Source organism: Octopus sinensis, linkage group LG3 (genome assembly GCF_006345805.1).
Source record: "Octopus sinensis linkage group LG3, ASM634580v1, whole genome shotgun sequence".
Classification (NCBI taxonomy): Eukaryota; Metazoa; Mollusca; class Cephalopoda; order Octopoda; family Octopodidae; genus Octopus; species Octopus sinensis.
In genome coordinates this window covers 131835725-131857768 of record NC_042999.1, presented here as the reverse complement: position 1 = coordinate 131857768, position 22044 = coordinate 131835725, and the positions used below count along the sequence as shown (strand labels likewise).

The 22044-nt window shown below is 36.7% G+C and overlaps 1 protein-coding gene and 1 long non-coding RNA gene across 2 annotated transcripts in view; one reads left to right on the top strand and one right to left on the bottom strand.

Annotated features, from left to right (window-relative positions):
- LOC115209423 (erlin-1) overlaps positions 1-21395 on the bottom strand; it is a 31463-nt gene extending 10068 nt beyond the window's left edge. Inside the window, exons 1-7 of the mRNA XM_029777837.2 lie at positions 20937-21395; positions 15997-16100; positions 12421-12443; positions 5791-5871; positions 4647-4693; positions 3019-3080; positions 1368-1493 (exon numbers count right to left, since the gene is read on the bottom strand). Of these exons, the coding sequence (XP_029633697.1) occupies positions 1368-1493; positions 3019-3080; positions 4647-4693; positions 5791-5871; positions 12421-12443; positions 15997-16087 (430 nt within the window). The 5' untranslated portion in view covers positions 16088-16100; positions 20937-21395. The remainder of the gene's footprint in view (positions 1-1367; positions 1494-3018; positions 3081-4646; positions 4694-5790; positions 5872-12420; positions 12444-15996; positions 16101-20936) is intronic.
- On the top strand, positions 1104-17349 carry LOC118762578. The gene is made up of 3 exons (XR_004998332.1): positions 1104-1183; positions 4510-4514; positions 17338-17349. It is a non-coding gene; the product is annotated as an uncharacterized LOC118762578 (long non-coding RNA).
- Positions 21396-22044: the final 649 nt, after the last annotated feature.

The following is a 22044-nucleotide window of genomic DNA, read 5'->3' as shown; positions in this document are numbered from 1 at the left end:
AATATTAAACATCTGCTATATATAATGATGATGTGTGGTTTAGTGGATAGGGAGTTGTATTGACAAATAACATCATTGTGGTTTCAGTGCATTGTGTTCTTGAGCAAAACACTTCATTTCACATTGCTTCAGTCCATTCACCTGTAAATGAGTAACCCTGCAATGAACTGGCATCCCATTCAAGTGGAATATTGTGATCTTGGTCAATTATATGTTATGGAAACTGGGTAACCAACCCTCAGTCTTAGGACTTGTGACAGTAATGTCCAGGAGAGGATACCTTCATTTTATGAACACCATTTCACTTCGAACATATAGACGTGATATTGAAGTTTTCCAGTCTTATTACTCTGCGTAATGTGACTTTTGTCTTTGGATAGCAATTGCTATTTCCTACTTGCGGACTGCTAGAAATTATGAAAATGGGCTAATATTTCCTTCAAACTTTGCTTTTGTTGCATTTATTCAAACCTCTAAGAATTCCTCTCAACACACGGCTATGATGCTTCCCAACTACTCCTGCTCAAAGATACACATATTGTCAGACACTAAGGGACATGCTCAAGTGGTTATGGTCAAGCAACTGACAAGCAAATCTGTGGTATTGAGTAGAATATTTGCTATCATGATATTTCTGCTTCAGTAACTCAGCACTGAATCTGTCTAAAACATAATGGAAAATAAGTCAGTTTCATAACATTGATATCCAAGTCACAAAAGCGAAGTCTGAAAGGAATAGTAGTCATTTCCTTTGATTTCTAGATAGAAGCAAGTAGGGAATAATACTTACTGACCAAAGACAAAAAAAAATTTTAATTTTGTTACAGTGTTATTGGTTGAGTGAGTGTATATTTCCTGTATATTTCCATATATTTCAATTTCAGCACCTCACACACAAATGACTGATTACATAACAAGTAAAGAAAACTCTACTTAACACATTAACTGCCATTACTGGAACTTACCGGTGACGCCATGTATTTCTGGTCACATTGCATATTGTTTAATTACAAGGAAATGTAATTTTTTTGACATTTTTACAATATTTCATAATTAAACTTCAATACTTAATACTCGTGTTATTTCAATATCCTCCAAACCATGTCATAGATACAGAATAAAATATTTTCTCAAATTATGAAAATGTACCACTGGTGGTGCACATGGCAGTTGTGTGAAGTTTGTGATGAACCACCAGTGGTACATATGGCAGTTAATGTGCTAAATCTATCATATGTATCCTTCAAACTGTGTAGTTCACTGTTCAACCATCATTACAGCAGCTGTGATAGATTAACTATGACAACATCAACTTACATTATCATAACAGAATTCTCAATTTGATACATAAACATTCATAAACTTACCAAACAAATCAATATAAACTTCTTGCAAATTATGGACACTGCAAAACTGATTAAGCTCATGATGTATTTTGTTATAAATAAGGGTTTTGTCGTAATCTGCTGTGTAATTTTTAACAATATCATGAACTGAAAATAAATAAAAATGTTTACAAATATAAAATAATGTTGATTTTTTAAATAACAACAACAATAACATCAGTTTCAAATTTTGGCAAAATTTTGGGGGAAGGGTAAGTCAATTACATCAACCTCAGGATGAAAGGCAAAGCTTACTTCAGCACAATTTGAACTCAGAATGTAAAGATGGACTAAATGCCACTAAGCATTTTGTCGGGCATACTAATGATTCCGCCAGTTTGCCATCTTAAAAAAAAAATACAAAAATAATATCAGCATTTTTTCATTAAATAATTATAACAATTTAGATGGAACTAAATGACTATGATGTTTCAACTAATTTTTGGTCAAAACAATTCTAAAAAGAGAAATGATTTCATAAGGCAAGTTCAATAACAACAGATATTCCAAGGGATCAATACTCATTACATACATGTAGATAAAGGGTAAAGACCCATTTTGGTCATGAATGACATTGAGAGTGCAGCGAGAAAGTTACTCACCAAGGCACAAGTCTGGGCAAGGTTGATTTTGAAAGACCAGCAGTCACCCATGCATACCAGTCTGCTCTCTCCATGCCACTAATGTTATCCAAGGCAAAGGCCAATACAGCTTGACACCACAACTCATTTCTACAGCTAAGTAAACTGGAGCAACGTGAAATAAAGTGTCTTGCTCAAGAACACAACAGAGTCTGGTCCAGGAATCAAATTCATTACTTCATGACTGTGAGCCCTACACTAACCACTGAGCCATGTGCCTTCACTTAGATATGTAGATATATGTAAATCAATCAGTTTGGGGTTATATCATGTATTTAACAATGGGATTAAATAGAAATTAGTTTTAGAAAGAAACAAGTATACAATTTGCTTGCTTTTACTCCCTAAATCATTTAAGAATTTAATAGATTCATATATATATATATATATATATATATATACACCATATTTACTTGTGTATAAGACACATCCCTGATTTAGTGTTAAATCTTGGTAAAAATTTTTACCCTTCATATTCAAACTTGATATCAATTTTGCCTTGTATATAAACCACATTCCAGTTCTTTTCAGTTAAAATCAAGGATTAAATAGTAAGACTTATATATGAGTAAGTACGGTGCTAACTGTAAAGAGTAAGTGAACTGGAAGGGTATCCAAAATAGATCTTTACTTTCATTTAATATCATGCTGAATTCACTGTTATGTTGTCTTCACACTATAAATCACAGTGGAGACACATGGCTTAGTGGTTAGGGTGTTAGATTCATGATCATAAGATTGTGGTTTCGATTCCTTGACCAGGTGACGTTATATTTTTGACCAAAACACTTCATTTCACATTGCTCCAGTCCAGTCAGCTGGCAAAAATGAGTAATCCTGTGACAGATCGGTGTCCTGTCGAGGTGGGGAATATATACATCAGGGAAAATCAAGAAACTGGCCCCTGTCAACATGACTCAAGAAGGAAACTTTACCATATTTACCATAAATCACAATGTATATATATACATCAAACTGTTGTAATCACCTACCTGCTGCTATATCCAGTTTGTTAACAACCTCAATGCGGTCAAAATATATCATTACACCACCACTGAAAGAAGTAAAATAAAACATATAAGCTATTAAACTATGTCATCATCATCGTCACCATGTTAGGCCTTGATAACCCCAACTACTGCATTAGCTTAGATACAATCCACATTTAGACTTACCCTTTCACATTTTGCACCTGTATCATAAGCCACTCAATAGATTCAATGCTAATCTCAACAGCTTCAAAATATATGGTCAGTACAGTTCTTATCAACTTGTCATGCACATCTACTTTCCCATTGCTCACCAAATTACAGGCTGTGAAAGCACACCAAAAGCCTTCTCAACATCAACAAATGAAAAGTAAAATGGTTTTACTACACAACATTTATCTCTATCAGAGCTGTCACATAAGTTCTATATTCTGGAATAAATTCTACATCACACTAGCTTGTCTATGACTTTTTTTATGCATGCAACCACCACCATAACTTAGCCCAAGAGCATATCCATCTCTTGTAATTTCCATTGTTGTAGTACATCATTATCATCATTTATTGTCCATGCTCCATATTGGCATTGGTTGGATGACTTGACAGGATCCAATGTGTCCAAAGACTACCTTCAGCACTAATGTTCTCTTTGGCATGACTTTTACAGCTGGATGCCCTTCCTAACACCAGCCCCAACCACTTTAGATCATAGACAGCATAGCTTTTTGTGCCACCTGTACTATTGAGGTTGCCATGCAGTTTACAGAACTATGAGCTCTGGATGAGGTGGGAGGTAGGGGTTCAGTATCATGCAAGGGGACAAGGGTATTGCTCACCAACACAATTTGAACTCAGAATGCAAAGAGCTAGACCAGATATCACAAGGCATCTCATCTTATATGCTCTACCAAATTTTCCAAGTCTCAACTGGTTTCTTTATGACCTTGGACGGATAAAAGGTAAAGTTAACCTCTTGAAGTCAAAATTCAGATGCAGAACAAATATCACAAGGCCATTCTACCTTATGGACTAATAATTCTGCCATTCTACTACCCATACTTAGTTCAGATATATTGTACTGTAAAATTAAAGCATACGGCTTGTCACATCTTCTTCATAAACAAGGTAGGAATTTAGTTCACTAGTTATTTGAGCACTCCGCAAACACACCTACTCTTAACTTAGTTCTCAAGGAAAACTGTGTTAAGGGTATGCATGTTTGCGAGTGCTCAGCCACTTGCACGGTAATTTCACGAGCAGGCTGTTCCGTTGATTGGATCAACTGGAACATTCATCACTGTAACCGACAGAGTACCAGTTATTAATTCTTAAGATATCTCAATAATAATTAAGATATTCTGACACTTACTCTGTATGTTTAAGATACAAATGAAAATTGAAGGACTACTAATATGTATACTACTGATGGTAATGATGTTAATAGTAGTAGTAATAAATAATAACCTAAAGAAAGGAATACTTTACTGGTTCCAGAGAAAGTGGAAAACTAGTTGACTGCAGTAAGATTTGAACATTCAATCCAGTTGCAATCAAACCAGATATTATAATGTATCTAGCCCTGTTTGCAGCTGTCTGCACCCATTCCACTGCCTAAGAATTAAATGATTTACCTTGTGCCACACGGAACATTCTTCACTTCGTCAGTCTGTAAGGTTGTCTGAAACCAAAAGAAGAAAAGACATTTATGAAAGGAAATAAACAAATGACAAACTTGTAATATTTTTTTCTTATCAGTCACTTTATTAAAATTTTCAGCTCAATACAGCTGTGGGTTGGAAGAGGCCCCGCACTAGATGGTTGTATGTGATTAAGGAAGATCTCTGGAGGCTTGACGTGACTGGGCGAGATCTCCGGAGGCTCGACGTGACTGGGCGAGATCTCCGGAGGCTCAACGTGACTGGGCAAGATCTCCGGAGGCTCGACGTGACTGGACGAGATCTCCGGAGGCTCGACGTGACTGGACGAGATCTCCGGAGGCTCGACGTGACTGGACGAGATCTCCGGAGGCTCGACGTGACTGGACGAGATCTCCGGAGGCTCGACGTGACTGGACGAGATCTCCGGAGGCTCGACGTGACTGGACGAGATCTCCGGAGGCTCGACGTGACTGGACGAGATCTCCGGAGGCCCGACGTGACTGGACAAGATCTCCGGAGGCTCAATGTGACTGGATAAGATTTTCAGAGGCTTGACATGATTGAGGAGGATCTTCAGAGGCTTGACATCACCTTAGCGGATGCAGAGGGACTGGTACAGGACCACCAGTGATTGAGAGCATTGGTAGACCTGGTCAACTCTACGCATGATGACATCTCTGGGACCACCAACTTGGAATGACCCCAGCCCCATCAAGAAAGAGCATGAAGCCAAGCCAAACCAATACTTTATAATATTAATTGCACTTGTTTTGGCAAGGGATTTAATCCAAGACGATGTTTTGGACTGTCACCAACCCTCACTTGCTTCCAAGCAAGGTAATATTTCTCTATTGTCAGAATAAGTTTTCACAGCGTCTCTGGTATATTAATATTTCTTCTTTACTGAGCAAATACTGTTTGGATGTCTGACCCATGCAAACATGGAAAAGTGGATGCTAGACGACGACGATGATTGTTGTGATGGTGGTGAAAGTTATTCAAATTACTCAAACAATTCATATAATTGTCAATGTGTACCAACCCTAATCAAGGGTCATGATTTGTTAAAGTTTGAGGTGTAAAAGAAAAACGAAAAGTAAATGAAGCATAGGCTTACCTGAACAGAACGGAATGAAGTAATGAAAGGTAACATGAAGTGGTAGCCTGGGTTACTTGTAGCACACAATAAGGCTCCTCCCTAAACAGGACAGAAATACTTGAATCAGTCAACAAAAACAGCAAAGCAATATATTAACCCTTTAACATTCAGATTATTCTGTCATATGTAGTGCTATTTATTCACACTTTTGAATTTATCCTACATTATTGCATAGCTTTGAGATTTTAATTGTGATTGTTTATTTTTTGACTAACAAAGTAGGAGTGGCTGTGTGATAAGTAGCTTGCTTACCAACCACATAGTTCTAGGTTCAGTCCCACTGCGTGGCACCTTGGGCAAGTGTCTTCTGCTATAGCCTTGGGCCGACCAAAGCCTTGTGAGTGGATTTGGTAGATGGAAACTGAAAGAAGTCCATCGTATGTATGTATGTATGTATATATATGTATGTATATATATATATATATATATATATATATATATATATAGATAGATAAGTATGTGTGTATATGTGTGTCTGTCCCCCCAACATCGCTTGACAATCGATGCTGGTGTGTTTACGTCTCCGTAACTTAGCAGTTCGGCAAAAAGAGACCGATAGAATAAGTACTAGGCTTACAAAGAATAAGTCCTGGGGTCGATTTGCTGGACTAAAGGCAGTGCTCCAGCATGACCACAGTCAAATGACTGAAACAAGTAAAAGAGTAACATCATAGGTAAATGTGAGAAGTTGGACCTAGCCTGTTTGAACATAAAACAAAGAATATTTTGGCCTGATATGCCAGTTTAAATGCTAAAGGGTTAAAACAGAAAAAAAAAAACAGGAAAAAAATTCTTCAGAATTCAAAATTATCAATACAAATACATTAGATTTGGTTGCTCAGAATATTTTAACCAATATACTGAATGTTCAACATCTAAATCAAACATTTCTTCAATTGTTCAACTCTTGGTAAATTCAACAAGTTCTATGTGGTTCCTGAAAATACATCTTTCTTTTATCTTTCACATGTTTTAATAATTGCAGTATGCCCATGCTGGGGCACCAGATTGAAAGGTTTGATCAAACAAATCAACCCTAGTACTTATTTTTAAAGTCTGGAGGTTATTCTATCAGTCTCTTTTGTGAAACTGCTAAGTTACAGGGACATAAACAAACCAACACCAGTTGTCAAGCTGTGTTGGGGGGAAAAACATATGGCACATAAAAAGCACCATTCGAGCGTGATCGTTAGCTGTGCCTTACTGGCACTTGTGCTGGTGGCACGTGAAAAAACAGTCGAGCGAGGTCATTGCCAGTGCCGCTGCACTAGCTCCTGTGCAGATGACATATAAAAAGCACCATTTGAGCGTGGCTGTCACCAGTACCACCTGACTGGCCCTAATGCCGGTGGCACATAAAAGCACCCACTACACTCTTGGAGTGGTTGGCGTTAGGAAGGGCATCAAGCTGTAGAAACTTTGCCAGATCAGATTGGAGCCTAGTGCAGCCATCTGGTTCGCCAGACCTCAGTCAAATCGTCCAACCCATGCTAGCATGGAAAGCAGACGTTAAACGATGATGATGCTGATATATATATATATATATATATATAAATAAATAAATAAATAAATAAATAAAACACACAGAATGGGCATCTTTCAGGTTCTGTTTACTAAATCCACACACAATATATACATACATATATAATTTTACATTTATGTATTTGTTTTGCTAGAAGGAATACATGAACTAGAGAATCACTGATGAAGTCATGGGATGTATGATGAAAGAGCTTTGACAATGAATGTAAAATAATAATAAAGCCAAAGTGAAGACCAAATATATAGTGTGTGTGTTTAATTGGCAAAATATGATCATCCCCAAGTATAACAATATATATAATATTTTATATATATATATGTGAAGACCTGTTGAGGCAAGTGAAAATCAAACCAAATCAAAATAGATGAACATCAATGGAATTTGTATCTTTGTGGTACCAGTGCCGGTGGCACACAAGAAAACCATCCGAACGTGGCCGTAGCCAGTACCGCATCGACTGGCCTCCGTGCTGTGGGCACGTAACAAGCACCATCCGATCGTGGCCGTTCGCCAGCCTCATCTGGCACTTGTGTCAGTGGCACATAAAACCACCATCCGAGCGTGGCCGTCTGCCAGCCTCGTCTGGCACCTGTGTCGGTGGCACATAAAAGACACCATCCGAGCGTGGCCGTTCGCCAGCCTCGTCTGGCACCTGTGTCGGTGGCACATAAAATCACCCACTACACTCTTGGAGTGGTTGGCGTTAGGAAGGGCATCCAGCTGTAGAAACACTGCCAGATCTGACTGGCCTGGTGCAGCCTTCGGGCTCCCCAGACTCCAGTTGAACCGTCCAACCCATGCTAGCATGGAAAGCGGACGTTAAATGAGGATGATACCCTCCATCAGACACCTACCATATTCTGAGCGCCTTGTTTCCCTGGGCATGGATTCACTGAAGCTCCGGCGTTTGGCGACGGACTTGGTAAACACCCACAAAGTTATCAACCACCTCACCAACAACAACACTGAACACCTTTTTGATCTCCATGTGTCTAACACACGTGGACATGCCTACAAAGTCAGAAAACAATACAGCTCCCATGACTTTCGGAAACATTTTTTCACGCTCAGAGTTGCTGAAGCATGGAATAAACTGCCTGCGTCAGTTGTTGACTGCCATGACACTGCATCTTTTAAGGCCCTCATGCTTTCCGAAATCCGCCGAAACTTCACCTGATTATATATACACTTTAGATGAGTTGTAGTGCACCTGAGCACTGTACAAGATTATTATTATTATTATTATGATGATGAGGATATATATGAATTAAATTAGAGATAAAACCACTATTAGGCAACTCAAAGAAGTAAAATAAACCGAAACATAAAACAAAATTAATTAATATAATATATAATATATATATCACGTGATCACGTGACTGACCAGACCATCAGATGTTTTTACACATCACTGGTCACAATGTGTTCGCATTGTTTTAGCCTTCGAATGACGCCACCCCGCTGGCTAAGCAAGCAGGCCAACAGAAGAAAGAGAGAGAGAAAGAGTGGTGAAAGAGTACAGCAGGGATCACCACTCCCTGCCGGAGCCTCATGGAGCTTTTAGGTGTTTTCGCTCAATAAACACTCACAACACCCAGTCTGGGAATCGAAACCGCGATCCTACAACCACGAGTCCGCTGCCCTAACCACTAGGCCATTGCGCCTCCACATAATATATATATAAAATATAAAATTTAAATTATTAAAATTTTAAATTCATATTTTTAAATTATTAAATGAAAAAAATTTTTTTTTATATAACTAACCAAAAAGTATAAAAAAGTTAAATATAATATAATAAGTAAAAACACTACGTACGTTTCATGGCTATAATTCAATTCGAATAACAATTAAGTTTAAATTCAATTGAAAATTCGAATTAAAATTAGATATACTCCCTATTATTATTATTATTATTATATACATATATATATACATACATCCCTGGAGAAAAAAACAACTTTTTTATTTATGCATGATTCCTCAAGGAGTGGCCATCCCCTAAGTTATAGGATTGTCTTCACTCTTCAGTATGTGAGAGTAGATTTTTTCAACTTCTGCCACAACTTGTAGTATTCTTAGAGTTCTAAACTTATGTTTAACTGTTCTCATATATGTTTTCCTTCATATTACTTAGTTTGGTACACATCCTGTGTTTATCACTGCAGTGAAAAAAGTCTTCAGTTAAAAAAAAAAAAAAAAAAAAAAAAAAAATCAAACTAACTGAAATGCAAGTCTGAAGTCTACCTAATAACCTGTTTATCTTTCAGCCTGAATTCACATGGAAATAATTTAGGTGAAGTGGATAAAAATTATACTGATTTTCACTTTAGCTCAACCCACTTTTCACTGATTTGGTATAGCTTTATCACACATGTACAATTTTCTCTCACCATTCTATTTTATTTTATATTTAGTCTTTTCATCCATCACCTTACAATATTAAGGTGTAGTTTACATTACATTAAGAAATTTTCTTTTTTAATATAAAAAGAAAAAAAAATTAAATAGCATTCTTCCGATATCTTAGCAACCTATAAATAAACTTCAAGGAATTTGGTTTTCAAATCAGTAAAATTCAGTTTGTTTTGATTGTGAGTATCTTCTATCTTCGTTCCGGTCTTTGGACTATGGCTATGTTGGAGCACCACCTTGAGGGGTTAAATCAACAAATTGACCCCAGTACTTTTTTAAAGTTTAGTATTTATTCTATCAGTCCCTTTTGCCAAACCACTGTTTCAGGGATGTAAACAAAACAACACTGGTTGTCAAGCAATGATAGAGGACAAACACAAACACACATATGAGAGGCTGCTGACAGTTTCTGCATACCAAATTCACTCACAGACATAGGTTAGTCCAAGGCTATAGTAGAAGACACTTGCCCAAGGTGCCACACAGTCAAATTGAACCAGAAACTACATAGTTGTGAAGTGAGCTTCTTAATCGCACAGTCATGCCAGTATCAGTTTACTCTTTTTGACAATACTGGCTTATTTTTGACAAGGCAAAAGAAATTATAGTTTGAGAAAGAAAACGCAACATTAATGCCTTCCCATCAAACACATATGCACAGAAATATACATATACAGATAGAGAAAGAGAGAGAGAGAGAGAGAGAGAGAGAGAGAGAGAAGTAGCAGATAACAGTAATCTTTGGCCACTATTTGGCCCCAGTTGTGTCCACTACTTTGATTGGTTGGTATTGGCACAATTTATCTCTTACTCTGTCATGCCAATATGCAGTGTACAACCAATTGGAGCCCCTAAATAAGATCATGTGAGACAGCTTGTTCTTAACTCAGTTTGAGCCTATAGTTCCTGATAAAAACCTAGCTACTTCTCATCTCAAAGTCTTTGGTTCCAGACCTTTTAAGGTCTAACCACTGACCACACAAAACACAGCTAGTTCCAGTGACAATGCCAGATGCCCCAAGTTTCAACACAGCACTGTTTGTGAATTACTTCACCAGGGATCAATAGCAAGTATACAACCTGTGACCCAGACAACATTATGGCAATCTCTTTCTTTGTCGCTACCATCTTCTTAATGACATCAACAAAATCTCTATGTATACAGCTCAACCAGCAACACTGCACAGGTTCTAACAAAGCACTGTTCGTGAATTACTTCACCATGGTTAACAGCAAATACAACCTGCGAGAACTCCTGTACAAGTGATCCAGGCAGCAGCTTTACAGCCACAACTTCATACGACACATACCACAACTTCTTGATACAGTATTTCAGTCACCATGTACAATTGACTAAGAACTAGTATTTCTCATTCTTGCATCTATGAACATTTGTCTAACTTCTCATTATAGACTCTTTCACTTTCTCCTTTATTGTTATTGTTATATATACTTAATGCACATGCATACACCCATGCCTATACACACATACACATTGTTCTTATGATGGTATGTCATTTATTCTGTATACATGACGCACACACAGACACACGTTAAGCTATCAATAAAATTTCTCTCTAAACCTTCTACTCGGTTGTGTCTCTCTTTTTCCAACTGGCATTATATATATATATTATTCCAGCCTTCTCAACAGAGTCATTATTAGACAGTATACACCACACTTCACGTACATCTATCTATAATATGGTGACCTGACGTGGAACACACACCACAGTCCACCATCTATAATGGTGACCCTACATAGAACACACACCACTGACCATTTAAATTGGTCACCCCGATGTTCTAGATCACAAGAGAAATATACTCACACATATAAATGGAGAGGAAGAGAATGAGAGAAACATTAAAACAAAATGTCTCATGGCAAACGAGTCAGCATCAAATTGGCTGTGTTAAAACGATTGTGCCAAAACATTTTGCTCCCTCAACTCCAACCGGATATAATCAACAATATTTCACTCTTAGTTTAAAATTTTGGCTCAAGGCCAACAAGTTCAGGTGAGTGGGTAAGTCAATTACATTGAGCCCATTGCTCAACTGGTACTTATTTTATCAACCCTGAAAGGATGAAAGGGAAAGTCAACCTTGGTGGAATTTGAACTCAGAACGTAAGAATGGATGAAACTCCATTAGGCATTTTACCTGGTGTGCTAACAAATCTGCCAGCTGGTCTCCTTAACAATATTTCATTATTAGTAGATCATAGGGATTCAATTACATGTAGGAAATAACTGTCCAGAGAAGGAAATGCTAAAAGTGTTGCATGTGTTCACATTCAATGTCCTTGACCGCCAACCTCTGGTATGAAACAAAAGTGATGCAGCAGCTGATACATAACACAATAACAATTTTACACATATACATACAATTTAATGATACTGAGTTGATTACCATTTTATAATATATTTATACAATTTATATAAAATGTGACACAATAGACATGCAAATTCCAGCATTGTTTATACTTTAGGAGGCACCAAAGCAGTCTCTATGTGGTTTCATTCTACCAGGGTTATGGACATTCAATATGACTGCATAAGTAGAATTTCTGCCACAAACTATGCAAAAATTATAATTAGTTTACAAATGAATATTAATCTACTTACTCTGTAATAAACACCAACATGACCTGCAAGTTGCAAAAAGAAAGATAAATAAATACACTGGAGCAGAACAGAAGAGCAATAGTTTAAAATAAACATAAAACATTCCAACTGATATTAAAATAAGTTTCTTCTTTCAAAATATCTTAATTTTGTATCCACATGCCTGTCTTTTATCATTCTTTATTTAAAAATCTTATGTAATACAGTACATGCAAGCGTGGTGTGGTTTGCTTCCCAGTCACTTGGTTTCTGGTTCAGTCCCACATTACGACACCTTGAGCAAATATCTTCTACTACAGCTCTGGGTGTTAATCAGCCTTGTGAGTAGATTTGGTAGACAGAAATTTAAAGAAGCCCACCATATATATGTACATATACATACATATCCTTCATCATATACAAAGATTAGGGGACATGCCTGTATGCAAGGACAGCCCCAATTTTACTTAGCTTGACATATCTTCCCAAGCACAGCAAACCACAAGAAGATTCAGTCCCTTGTCATCCTCTCTGTGAGGCTCAGTGTCTGAAGTTCCTTTCTCTCTACTTTGTTCCACATCTTCCTGGGTCTACCACTTCCACACATTCCCTCTGCAATTAGAGATTGGCACTTCTTGATACAGCAGTCCTCATCCATATGCCTCAGCGAGGCCCAATTTCTGAAGATCCTTTCATTTGGTCAACCCAGTGTTGCAGTAGAAGACTTTTAGCCCAAGGTACTGCGCATTAAGACTGAACCTCTAACTACATGGTTGGGAAGTGAACTTCTAATCCACACAGACATGCCTGCACATCATCATCATCATTTAATATCTGTTTTCCCCATTGACATGGGTTGGACATTTGACAGGATCCAGCAAGTCACAAGGATATATCGAGCCCCAATGTCAGCTTTGGCATGTTTTCTATGGCTGGATACCCTTCCTAAAGCCAAACAGAACCTATGTAAATGTGTGTATGTATGTATCATTATCATTTAATATCTGTTTTCCATACTGGTATGGGAAAGATGGTTTGACTGGAGAGAGCTGCACCAGTCATTTGCTTTGGTTTTGTTTCTATAGCTTGATGCCCTTCCTAATGCCAACCACTTTACAGAGGGCACTAGGTGCTTTAAGTGTTTAGCATTAGGAAGAGCATCTAGCCATAAAAACCAAGTCAAAACAGATGAATGGAGCCTGGTGCAGCTCTCCAGCTTGCCAGCATGGAAAACGGACATTAAAACAAATAGTAACCTTAACCTGATATACAGCTTAATACCTCCATCTGGTCTTTGGCTGCCTTTAGTAAAGCTTACTTTGTAGTAAGGGCTCAAGCTAGATCTTCGATTTGAGGATAATGTCCTCCTAACAATCTTAAAGACATTGAAAAAAAAATAAAGTCTCATGAGCATTGTCTTTCCTTCTTGTTGCATCAATTAATTGTATTTATATGTATTGATAATTCAGGTGTGGTTGTGCTAAAGACATGCATGAGGACAAAGTAACATGCCTACCTGATCATTTCTATGCAATTACAATCTTATCTGGTAAGTACAAAATACAATTATAATATTTACATAATATTCCTGACCCTGGCCTTCACTTATCTACCAACAGTGGCTCCAACATTTTCACTCACTCTGTAACCTCTAGACACAGCCAGACACTGTGGAGGCACATAGCCTAGTGGTTAGAGCAGCGGACTCGCGGTCGAGGGATCACGGGTTCGAATCTCAGACCGGGCGATGTGTGTGTTTATGAGCAAAACACCTAAGCTCCATGCAGCTCCGGCAGAAGGTAATGGCGAACTTCTGCTGGCTTTTTCACCACAACTTTCTCTCACTCTTTCCTCCTGCATCTTGCAGCTCACCTGCGACGGACCAGCATCCCGTCCAGGTGGGGAACCTATACGCCAAAGAAACCGGGAAACCGGCTCTTATGAGCCAGGCATGGCTTGAGAAGGAAGGAACAGCCAGACACTGACATGATGACCACTCAACACTTGATACCCAGGACAATAAATATCTAAGCCACACACATATATATATATGTATGTATGTGTGTGTGTGTGTGTGTGTGTGTGTGTGTGTGTGTGTGTGTGTGGTGTGTGTGTGTGTGTTGTGTGTGTGTGTGTGTGTGTGTGTGTGTGTGTGTGTGTATATGTATATATATGCGCACACGTAGTGACTATATATAAATAGTGTAAAAATAATATATGTATGTGTGCGTGTGTGTGTGTACACACATACTTCTGAACTACTTCCAATTGACATCCATCCCTCATTCTGATCATCTCTCCCCACTCATATTTACCATGCTCACCCCTGTTCAATAAATCTATCCCCTATATACATCTGACCACCTCCACCCAACGTTTATATCCATCTCGCACTTCCCCTCACACTCTTGCAGCCTTACCCACTCTTCCTGATTTATTTGTATTCACACACTCTTCTATTCACTTTCATGGATATGTTTACCTTGACAGTACATTCTGACATCTCATCAACCAAAATATTTACTTCTCTTTCAGGCACCCCTCCACCCACTCATTTCCTCCCCATGTAAAATGCAAGGTAGCCATGAATTTCCTCCACAACAATAAACCTGTTTCAGATCTTCCCAGCATACTTTTTAACCTCCCCATTTCCTCGCATAAAGCAACTACCCTACCTTCTGTCTCAGATGGGGGGAGGTGTCTTCAGATTTGCAAGTTATAAGGCAACCTTACAGTCTATGACTATATATAAATAGTGTAAAAATTATTTGCTGTAATGATGTACACATAAGATTAAATTCGGTAATGAATTAAAAGCAATGCTAGTGTTGTAAACATTGACTGCAATACTCAATGTATGTTTATTGTTTGTTTGCTGGTTCACTGCGGTAAAGCACCTGAAGGACGATTCTCTCATTGCACTGGATGTTACACAAACACACACAATATATCTCTGATATATACAGGCCAGAATTTTATATGGTAATTTTTCACTTAGCATGTAAAACTCATGTAGAAAATGTAATAAACCATATTCAGTTCTCTCCAAAGGTTACAGTAGAAAGGTTTTTTTTTTAAATTTTTACCAAAATCCTCATTATACAATGTTAAATTAGAAATTGACTTCACAGAACAGTTGATTTCTAAATAGTAGCCATCATCAATGCAAAGGCAGATTCCTTACAATTCACTATCATCTGATGCAACACTAACATCAAAATTTAATTAATAGAAGCACTGCATGGCATTAAGAGAGAGATGTAATTTCAACTTATGAGCATATGCTTTTAGTAAATACATTTTTAGTCTTACTCTGGAAAGTAACAACCAAATTTTTCACAGTGAAACTAAAAACATATTTACTACAACACACCTTCATCAACAGTAACTAATACTTTCTTATAAATGCTTTGTCACCTAAGTCATGCACAAACTATGGTCAATTAAATTCAATGTAATTTAACTATCACAGCCCAAATTTTCATAGACATATCTCAACCTCATTTTGAACAGCTCAGAGATAAGTGTTTGAACAGAGATAGTTACATTACTTGTCAAGTTATAAAGAGGACTAAAACAGAAAAGATTTCTACTCACCTTCTTCAATTCGATGAATAGAGGAATTAAAGATTATAGCAATCAATACAAACAGCACTGACACTGAAATAAATACTCCTTGAATGGCCATTTTTGAGGATGTTCTGAGGAAAAGAAAAAAAAATTATAAAAATTTCCGTGTCTTTCATAATTTCTGAATTGGAAAAAAATAATTTTAAAAATAGATGTTTACACTTTTATATATCTTGAAAATATCCTAGAAATCCCCCTTTTTAAATTCTCTTACTTTACTAAGCCAGAATTTTAAAATTTCTTCTAATGCATGGTTCATGACCTGTGTAGGGCCTCCTAAACTGGTGGAATTAATTGGCGTTGATGTTCAGATTAGAACTTTAGCATTTAAACTGGGCCATATCTGGCCTAAATATTCTACTTATTTTATGTTCAAAGTATCCAAATCTGACCTCCCACACCACCCTACAGTGTCTTTCTAAAAATAGACAATCATATCATCATAAACTTGAAGTTTTGAGATAATGCGTGATTAATTCAAAACAATGTGAATAAATAAGCTTTACATTTAACAGAAGAATCTGAATGCTAAAGGGTTAAATTTCTTCTAATGCATGGGTTTTGATTAGTCTATCATGACATCCTACAGTGTTGCAAGATTTTAAATTTGAATAACACACTTGGCAGTAAAAGTGTTGTGTATCTTATGTATAAGGAAATAAGGAGACATGGTCACAAGAACATTGGAAACCACAGACATAGGGACTGAAGACAGTTTCAGGTTTAGGGAAGAAAGATTATGGGAGGTGTTTATTGCAAAGTCTGGAAGGTGAGACAATAAGAGTAGCAAGAGGAGAAATGAGCATGTCATGTAAATGTGTGTGTTCAGGTAGACAGCCCAGAAGAGAAGAGGCCACTATAGTAGTAGAAGTAGAATACAGAAAGAAACAATGTATCGCTCAGTGATTGTTATGTGTTGGTGAGGTCTTAGCTAAAAAGTCAAATAGCCTTCTAAATGTGATCTAGGATGCTTGTGCATGTTGTAGAACACTGCCCAATGCATGTGAACACTGTGTTAATGACACTTACTTAAACTTTACAGAGTGATCAGAGCTGAAGTGTTTATTTTCTTGTTCTGAAGGTAAGAGCCAGTCTTTGGGAAGTAATTCTTGTAATGTTGTATGCATGACATTTCTATGAGAGAATATCAGTGCATAACTGCACTGGGGAGTGTTAAATGGATTTACGTAATAATTGTTTGTGTTTGTATTGGAGGAGTTGTGTAATACTGAGGCTACCTGACTTTATAGAGAGGTGTGAAGCAAGATGGATATCAATGCAGGATGAGAGTCAAACAACTACTAACAGATTAATAGATACAGTGAAGGAAGTTAGAAGAATGAAGAAGGAAAATTTGTCTCATATTAACTCTTGAGTTTTTGTGGCAGCTATTCAGACAATAGAAGTGAATAGCAAAGAGAGTGAATTCTATATATATGCAAGCATTACCTTTCAGAATGATTTTGAAATACAAAGTATCAGATTGGAGCCTGGCGCAGCCCACTGGCTTGCCAGACCTCAGTCAAACCTATTTCTTTACTACCCACAAGGGGCTAAACACAGAGAGGACAAACAAGGACAGACAAATTAATGAATTAAGTCGATTATATCGAATCCCAGTGCACAACTGGTACTTAATTTATCGGCCCCGAAAGGATGAAAGGCAAAGTCGACCTCAGCGGAATTTGAACTTAGAACGTAACGGCAGACGAAATACGGCTATGCATTTCGCTTGGCGTGCTAATGTTTCTGCCAGCTTGCCGCCTTAAATGGTTTGACCTCAGTCAAACCATCCAACCCATGCCAACATGGAAAGCAGGCGTTAAACAATGATGATGAAAGTATGGTATGGACAACAGGTTTGGGTTAATGATAAAAGGTGAAAAATTTGTGTCTGAGAGATTGATAATGCAGAGGTTGCATGTTAGACAGTGTATAAGATTAAAGCTGGTGTGCTGAAAAAAAGAAAATTGTCTAACAATTTGATTGTTAATCAATTTTGTCTATATGGTTCATGGTGGTAGAAGAAAAGGAGCTGCCAACTCATGGGCTCCCATGAATCACCACTTTGATCTGAAAATCACAAATGGAAATGTCATAAAGATAAGCTCTTGAATTGATGTACTCACTAGTCACAATCTGAATGAGAATAGAATAGAATACAAGATTAATCATCAATGGGGCAGCCTTTTAAGCTGTTATAGTTTCAGGCCAGTGCCATATCATCAACTACAAAACCTTTCTCTACCAATACTTTGGCAAACAGGGAGTTTGTATGTCAAGAGACTGGACCTTTAAACTGGACGCATGGTCTAAATGCTTGCAATAGAGTGGCATTTAAGAGCTAGGTGATGTTAAACTGTTGAGGCTAGGCTGTGGTGTTCTTATGTCATGTCAGTATCACAGAGAAGTTGTTTCATAGAACTCAGAGCCCCATTATCCATGAGGTAGTCATTTGCTGTTAGGAGAGACCAGGCCTCCTAGACTCATAATAGTAACAGAAGTCACATTTCTAAGTTGATTCTCTGATAGTTAATGGTAAAATTATAAGGCTATCAAAAGAGTAGATATTCAGAAAGAAAAAAAGAACAGAGAAAAAGACTGAAAGAAATACAAGTAGAAAAAGAAGCCCATCGTGTGTATATATAGATATATATATATATATGTGTGTGTGTGCCTTTGTGTCTGCCAACCCCCATCACTGCTTGACAACCAGTGTTGGTGTGTTTGCATCCCTGTAACTTAATGAGTCAGCAAAAGAGACCAACAGAAAAGGTACTAGACTTGAAAAACAAGTCCTGGAGTCAATTTGTTTGGCTAAAACCCTTCAAGGTGGTGCTCCAGCATGGCTAGAGTCAAATCACTGAAACAAGTAAAAAAAATAAAAGAACTTATAGTGCCTGAGTTTTGATATTCATAAAAAGTTTAGAAAAAGATCATCCTCAGTGCTAGTAGTGAAAAAAGTTCAATCAGATTTCTGCAATCTTATGCGATGTTGAGAATCTGAGCAGCTGTCCTGATTCTCAACAGAATAAGCGAAATTGGGGATTGCATTTTTTTTTGTGATCCATATTATTATAAATAGAAATAAAACTTTGAGAAGTAAATACATGAGAAAAGACATGTTAAACCAAGCATGACTTGTATCACTAAATAACATAAATAACCAGCTGCAATAGAATAGGACTTTAAAATTTCTTGGATTCATATATGATTTATTCAATCTTTCTTTACTCTATGGTTAATCGTGTATGAAACATTTATATAATAAGATCATACAAATGTTTTGTTTGGGCTTACAGTATATGAAATAATGGTTGATTGGTTGGTTGTAGGAAAGTGTCCAATCAATCTTACTCCATAAAGTAAAAATTTTATAGCCATATGTCAAGTTTAGAGAAAATAAAACGTTTAAAAAAAAAATCAATAATTTTAATTCAGAGTTAGTAACTTAAAACTTTCAAATCTTAAAGAAAGATAGTACTATAATTTCCATCAAAAACAGCACAAAAGGAATTAACATAAAAGGAGGTTTTTAAAATAGAATTCAGTCATACAGAATTTCAGGTAAAGAATAAGAAAAAAATAAAGAATTAATAGATTGATTGTAATAATTTCGGCTTCTGATCAAAACTTCGTGTTGAGTGACAATGTGTAGCTAACTTTAACATATAAGACAACATCCACACAGTGATGTTGCATGTTATTGGTGCATAACCATGTACTTGCGGTTGGGTGTGTATAGTCTGAGTAAAACTGCGGAGCGATATTGTATAGCATTTCAATTAAAATTATATCTACTGTTGTACAAAAGAGTGTAATAGAATGTCAGATGTCAATTCAGTGACAAAATATGGGTCGTACAATTGTGATTAACGTATCTAAAATGCGAATAAATTTTTAGATATAAAACTGCGGTGGGAAGGTTTATAGCTAAAAAAAGGGATCATTTAAACGATATTTATCAATATTCTGATGTTCGGATTATAAATCTGTAACAGGATATTACATCTTAAGTACCTAAAATCCAAAAATGTAATAGAAATGCATTACATAGTTTAGGGTTAGAGTGATGATTATCGACAGGGCCACTGGATTCTGGGAATGGTGGAACGTCACAGCCTTAAATGTGTCTCTTATGTGGCCCTGATTGAAGTGTTGCAACTTTATTAATCAGGTGTTGCTTGGCATCTGCATTTTAACGGATAGTAGGCCGTAGCTATAAACAATTTCCAAACCCGTAAACCACACGCTTTTTGTAGAGCCCAATGAACATATTTTGCACACAAACACCATAAAAGGGAAATGGAATATCATCAACTGTATATATATTTATGTTCTGATCAGCAGGTGTCATGTTCACAAAAACAACGTATTTATAGCCTTACAATGCATTTATAGCCTTCTTCCATTGTTATTCCATGTAATGCTATTTTAGTAAATTCAGGAGGCGTTTAGATTATTTGTACCTAAGACGGAAGGTCCCCATTTACATGTATCGATATTATCGTTCCAAATTCGGTACTTCGTTCATGTGAATGTAGAAAGTAATTGGTATTTTAAAAATAACACCCTAGCCTCTTTATAACAAACTTTCGAGAAGATAGAGGAAAACAGTACATAAGTAATATCTTCATTTGCATACTAAAATATGGGACACACATAAAACAAACAGCAATAACATTAGTTAGTGTTTAATTGGTGTTTAGATAACAATATAATTAACGAGACAACAATAGCAGAAGACCGGTAAACATGAAAAATGTTACAGACGACATAATAGAAAACGGACGTGATATGATAATATTGGGGAGTTTAATGTGACCAATATGTGTGTATGTAGAATATAAATGACACATGGAAGAAATAAGAAATAAATATTTAAAACTAGAGAGAAAAAAACTTACATGTGAAGAGAAATTTCATGTGGTGAGGAGACAGCGGAAGTTATATCCGTCAGCTCGAGTTAAACATCTATTCTGGATTATAGTTACGTAGCACTAACTTACGACAAATTTGACGTAATGACCGAAAATGTTTATTTTAAATTTATATCTTTTCTAGAAATATATATATGACATGTTGAAATAAATTTTATTTTTTATTTTGCTCATGTTTTGTATTAATCGAGTTCACACGGATTGTAAGTTGTCGGACGAGTCTCATTTTTAGCTATAAAACATTTTTTAAACATTTACATCACATCCCTCGAGATGAACTCTACCTTTCATCCTTCCGTAGTTCATAAAATAAGGTACCCGTCCAATTTAAATCATATTCAATTCAACCGAATATACCCTCCTCCCTAATTTGTATGCTATAGCTAATACAAACCCGAAAGCGGAATTTACATATCATCATGTGTTTTATTTATGGATAATGTATACAATATCGGACTGCATTCGAACTAGAAACCTTTATTTTTAAACCGATGATAGTAATAGTGAAGTAAGCGCTGACATACTTGATGTAACGAATTGAGACAATTTAATTAGTAAAAGTTACATCTTCAGAGGTAAAAAAAAATGTCATGAAACAAATTACTAATTGTGAGTTGAAAAAGGTAGGGAAGACAACCTCAGATATTTTAATTACATATAGAATCCAAAGGGGAATGAGTCTCATCTTTAACAGTACGGGGATAACCCCAGACATGTTTTACTCTTATTAGGCCTCATCAGCGAATCGTAATCTAACCATTACAGCAGATCTCACAAAGAGGGGAAGGATATATAGGCTTTTCATGAATGAACTCTGAGTAGCGTGGGAGCTCAAAAGAATAACTTGGACGAAATATTACAAACGGGTGCTGCTTAAAAATTTTTTTTAAATGAGTGCATCAATGATATAGGGAATGTGAAAGACATTATTACAATTATTACAAGATGATGGTAGGGTGTGGTCTGAGGGAAATTTCGTTGCTATTTCGGTAGGTTGAGTTTACCATAAAAAGGATTTAACAAGAAAAGTTACAAAGGCTAGTTCAGCCAGGTGTCAATGTAACTAACTGTAAAA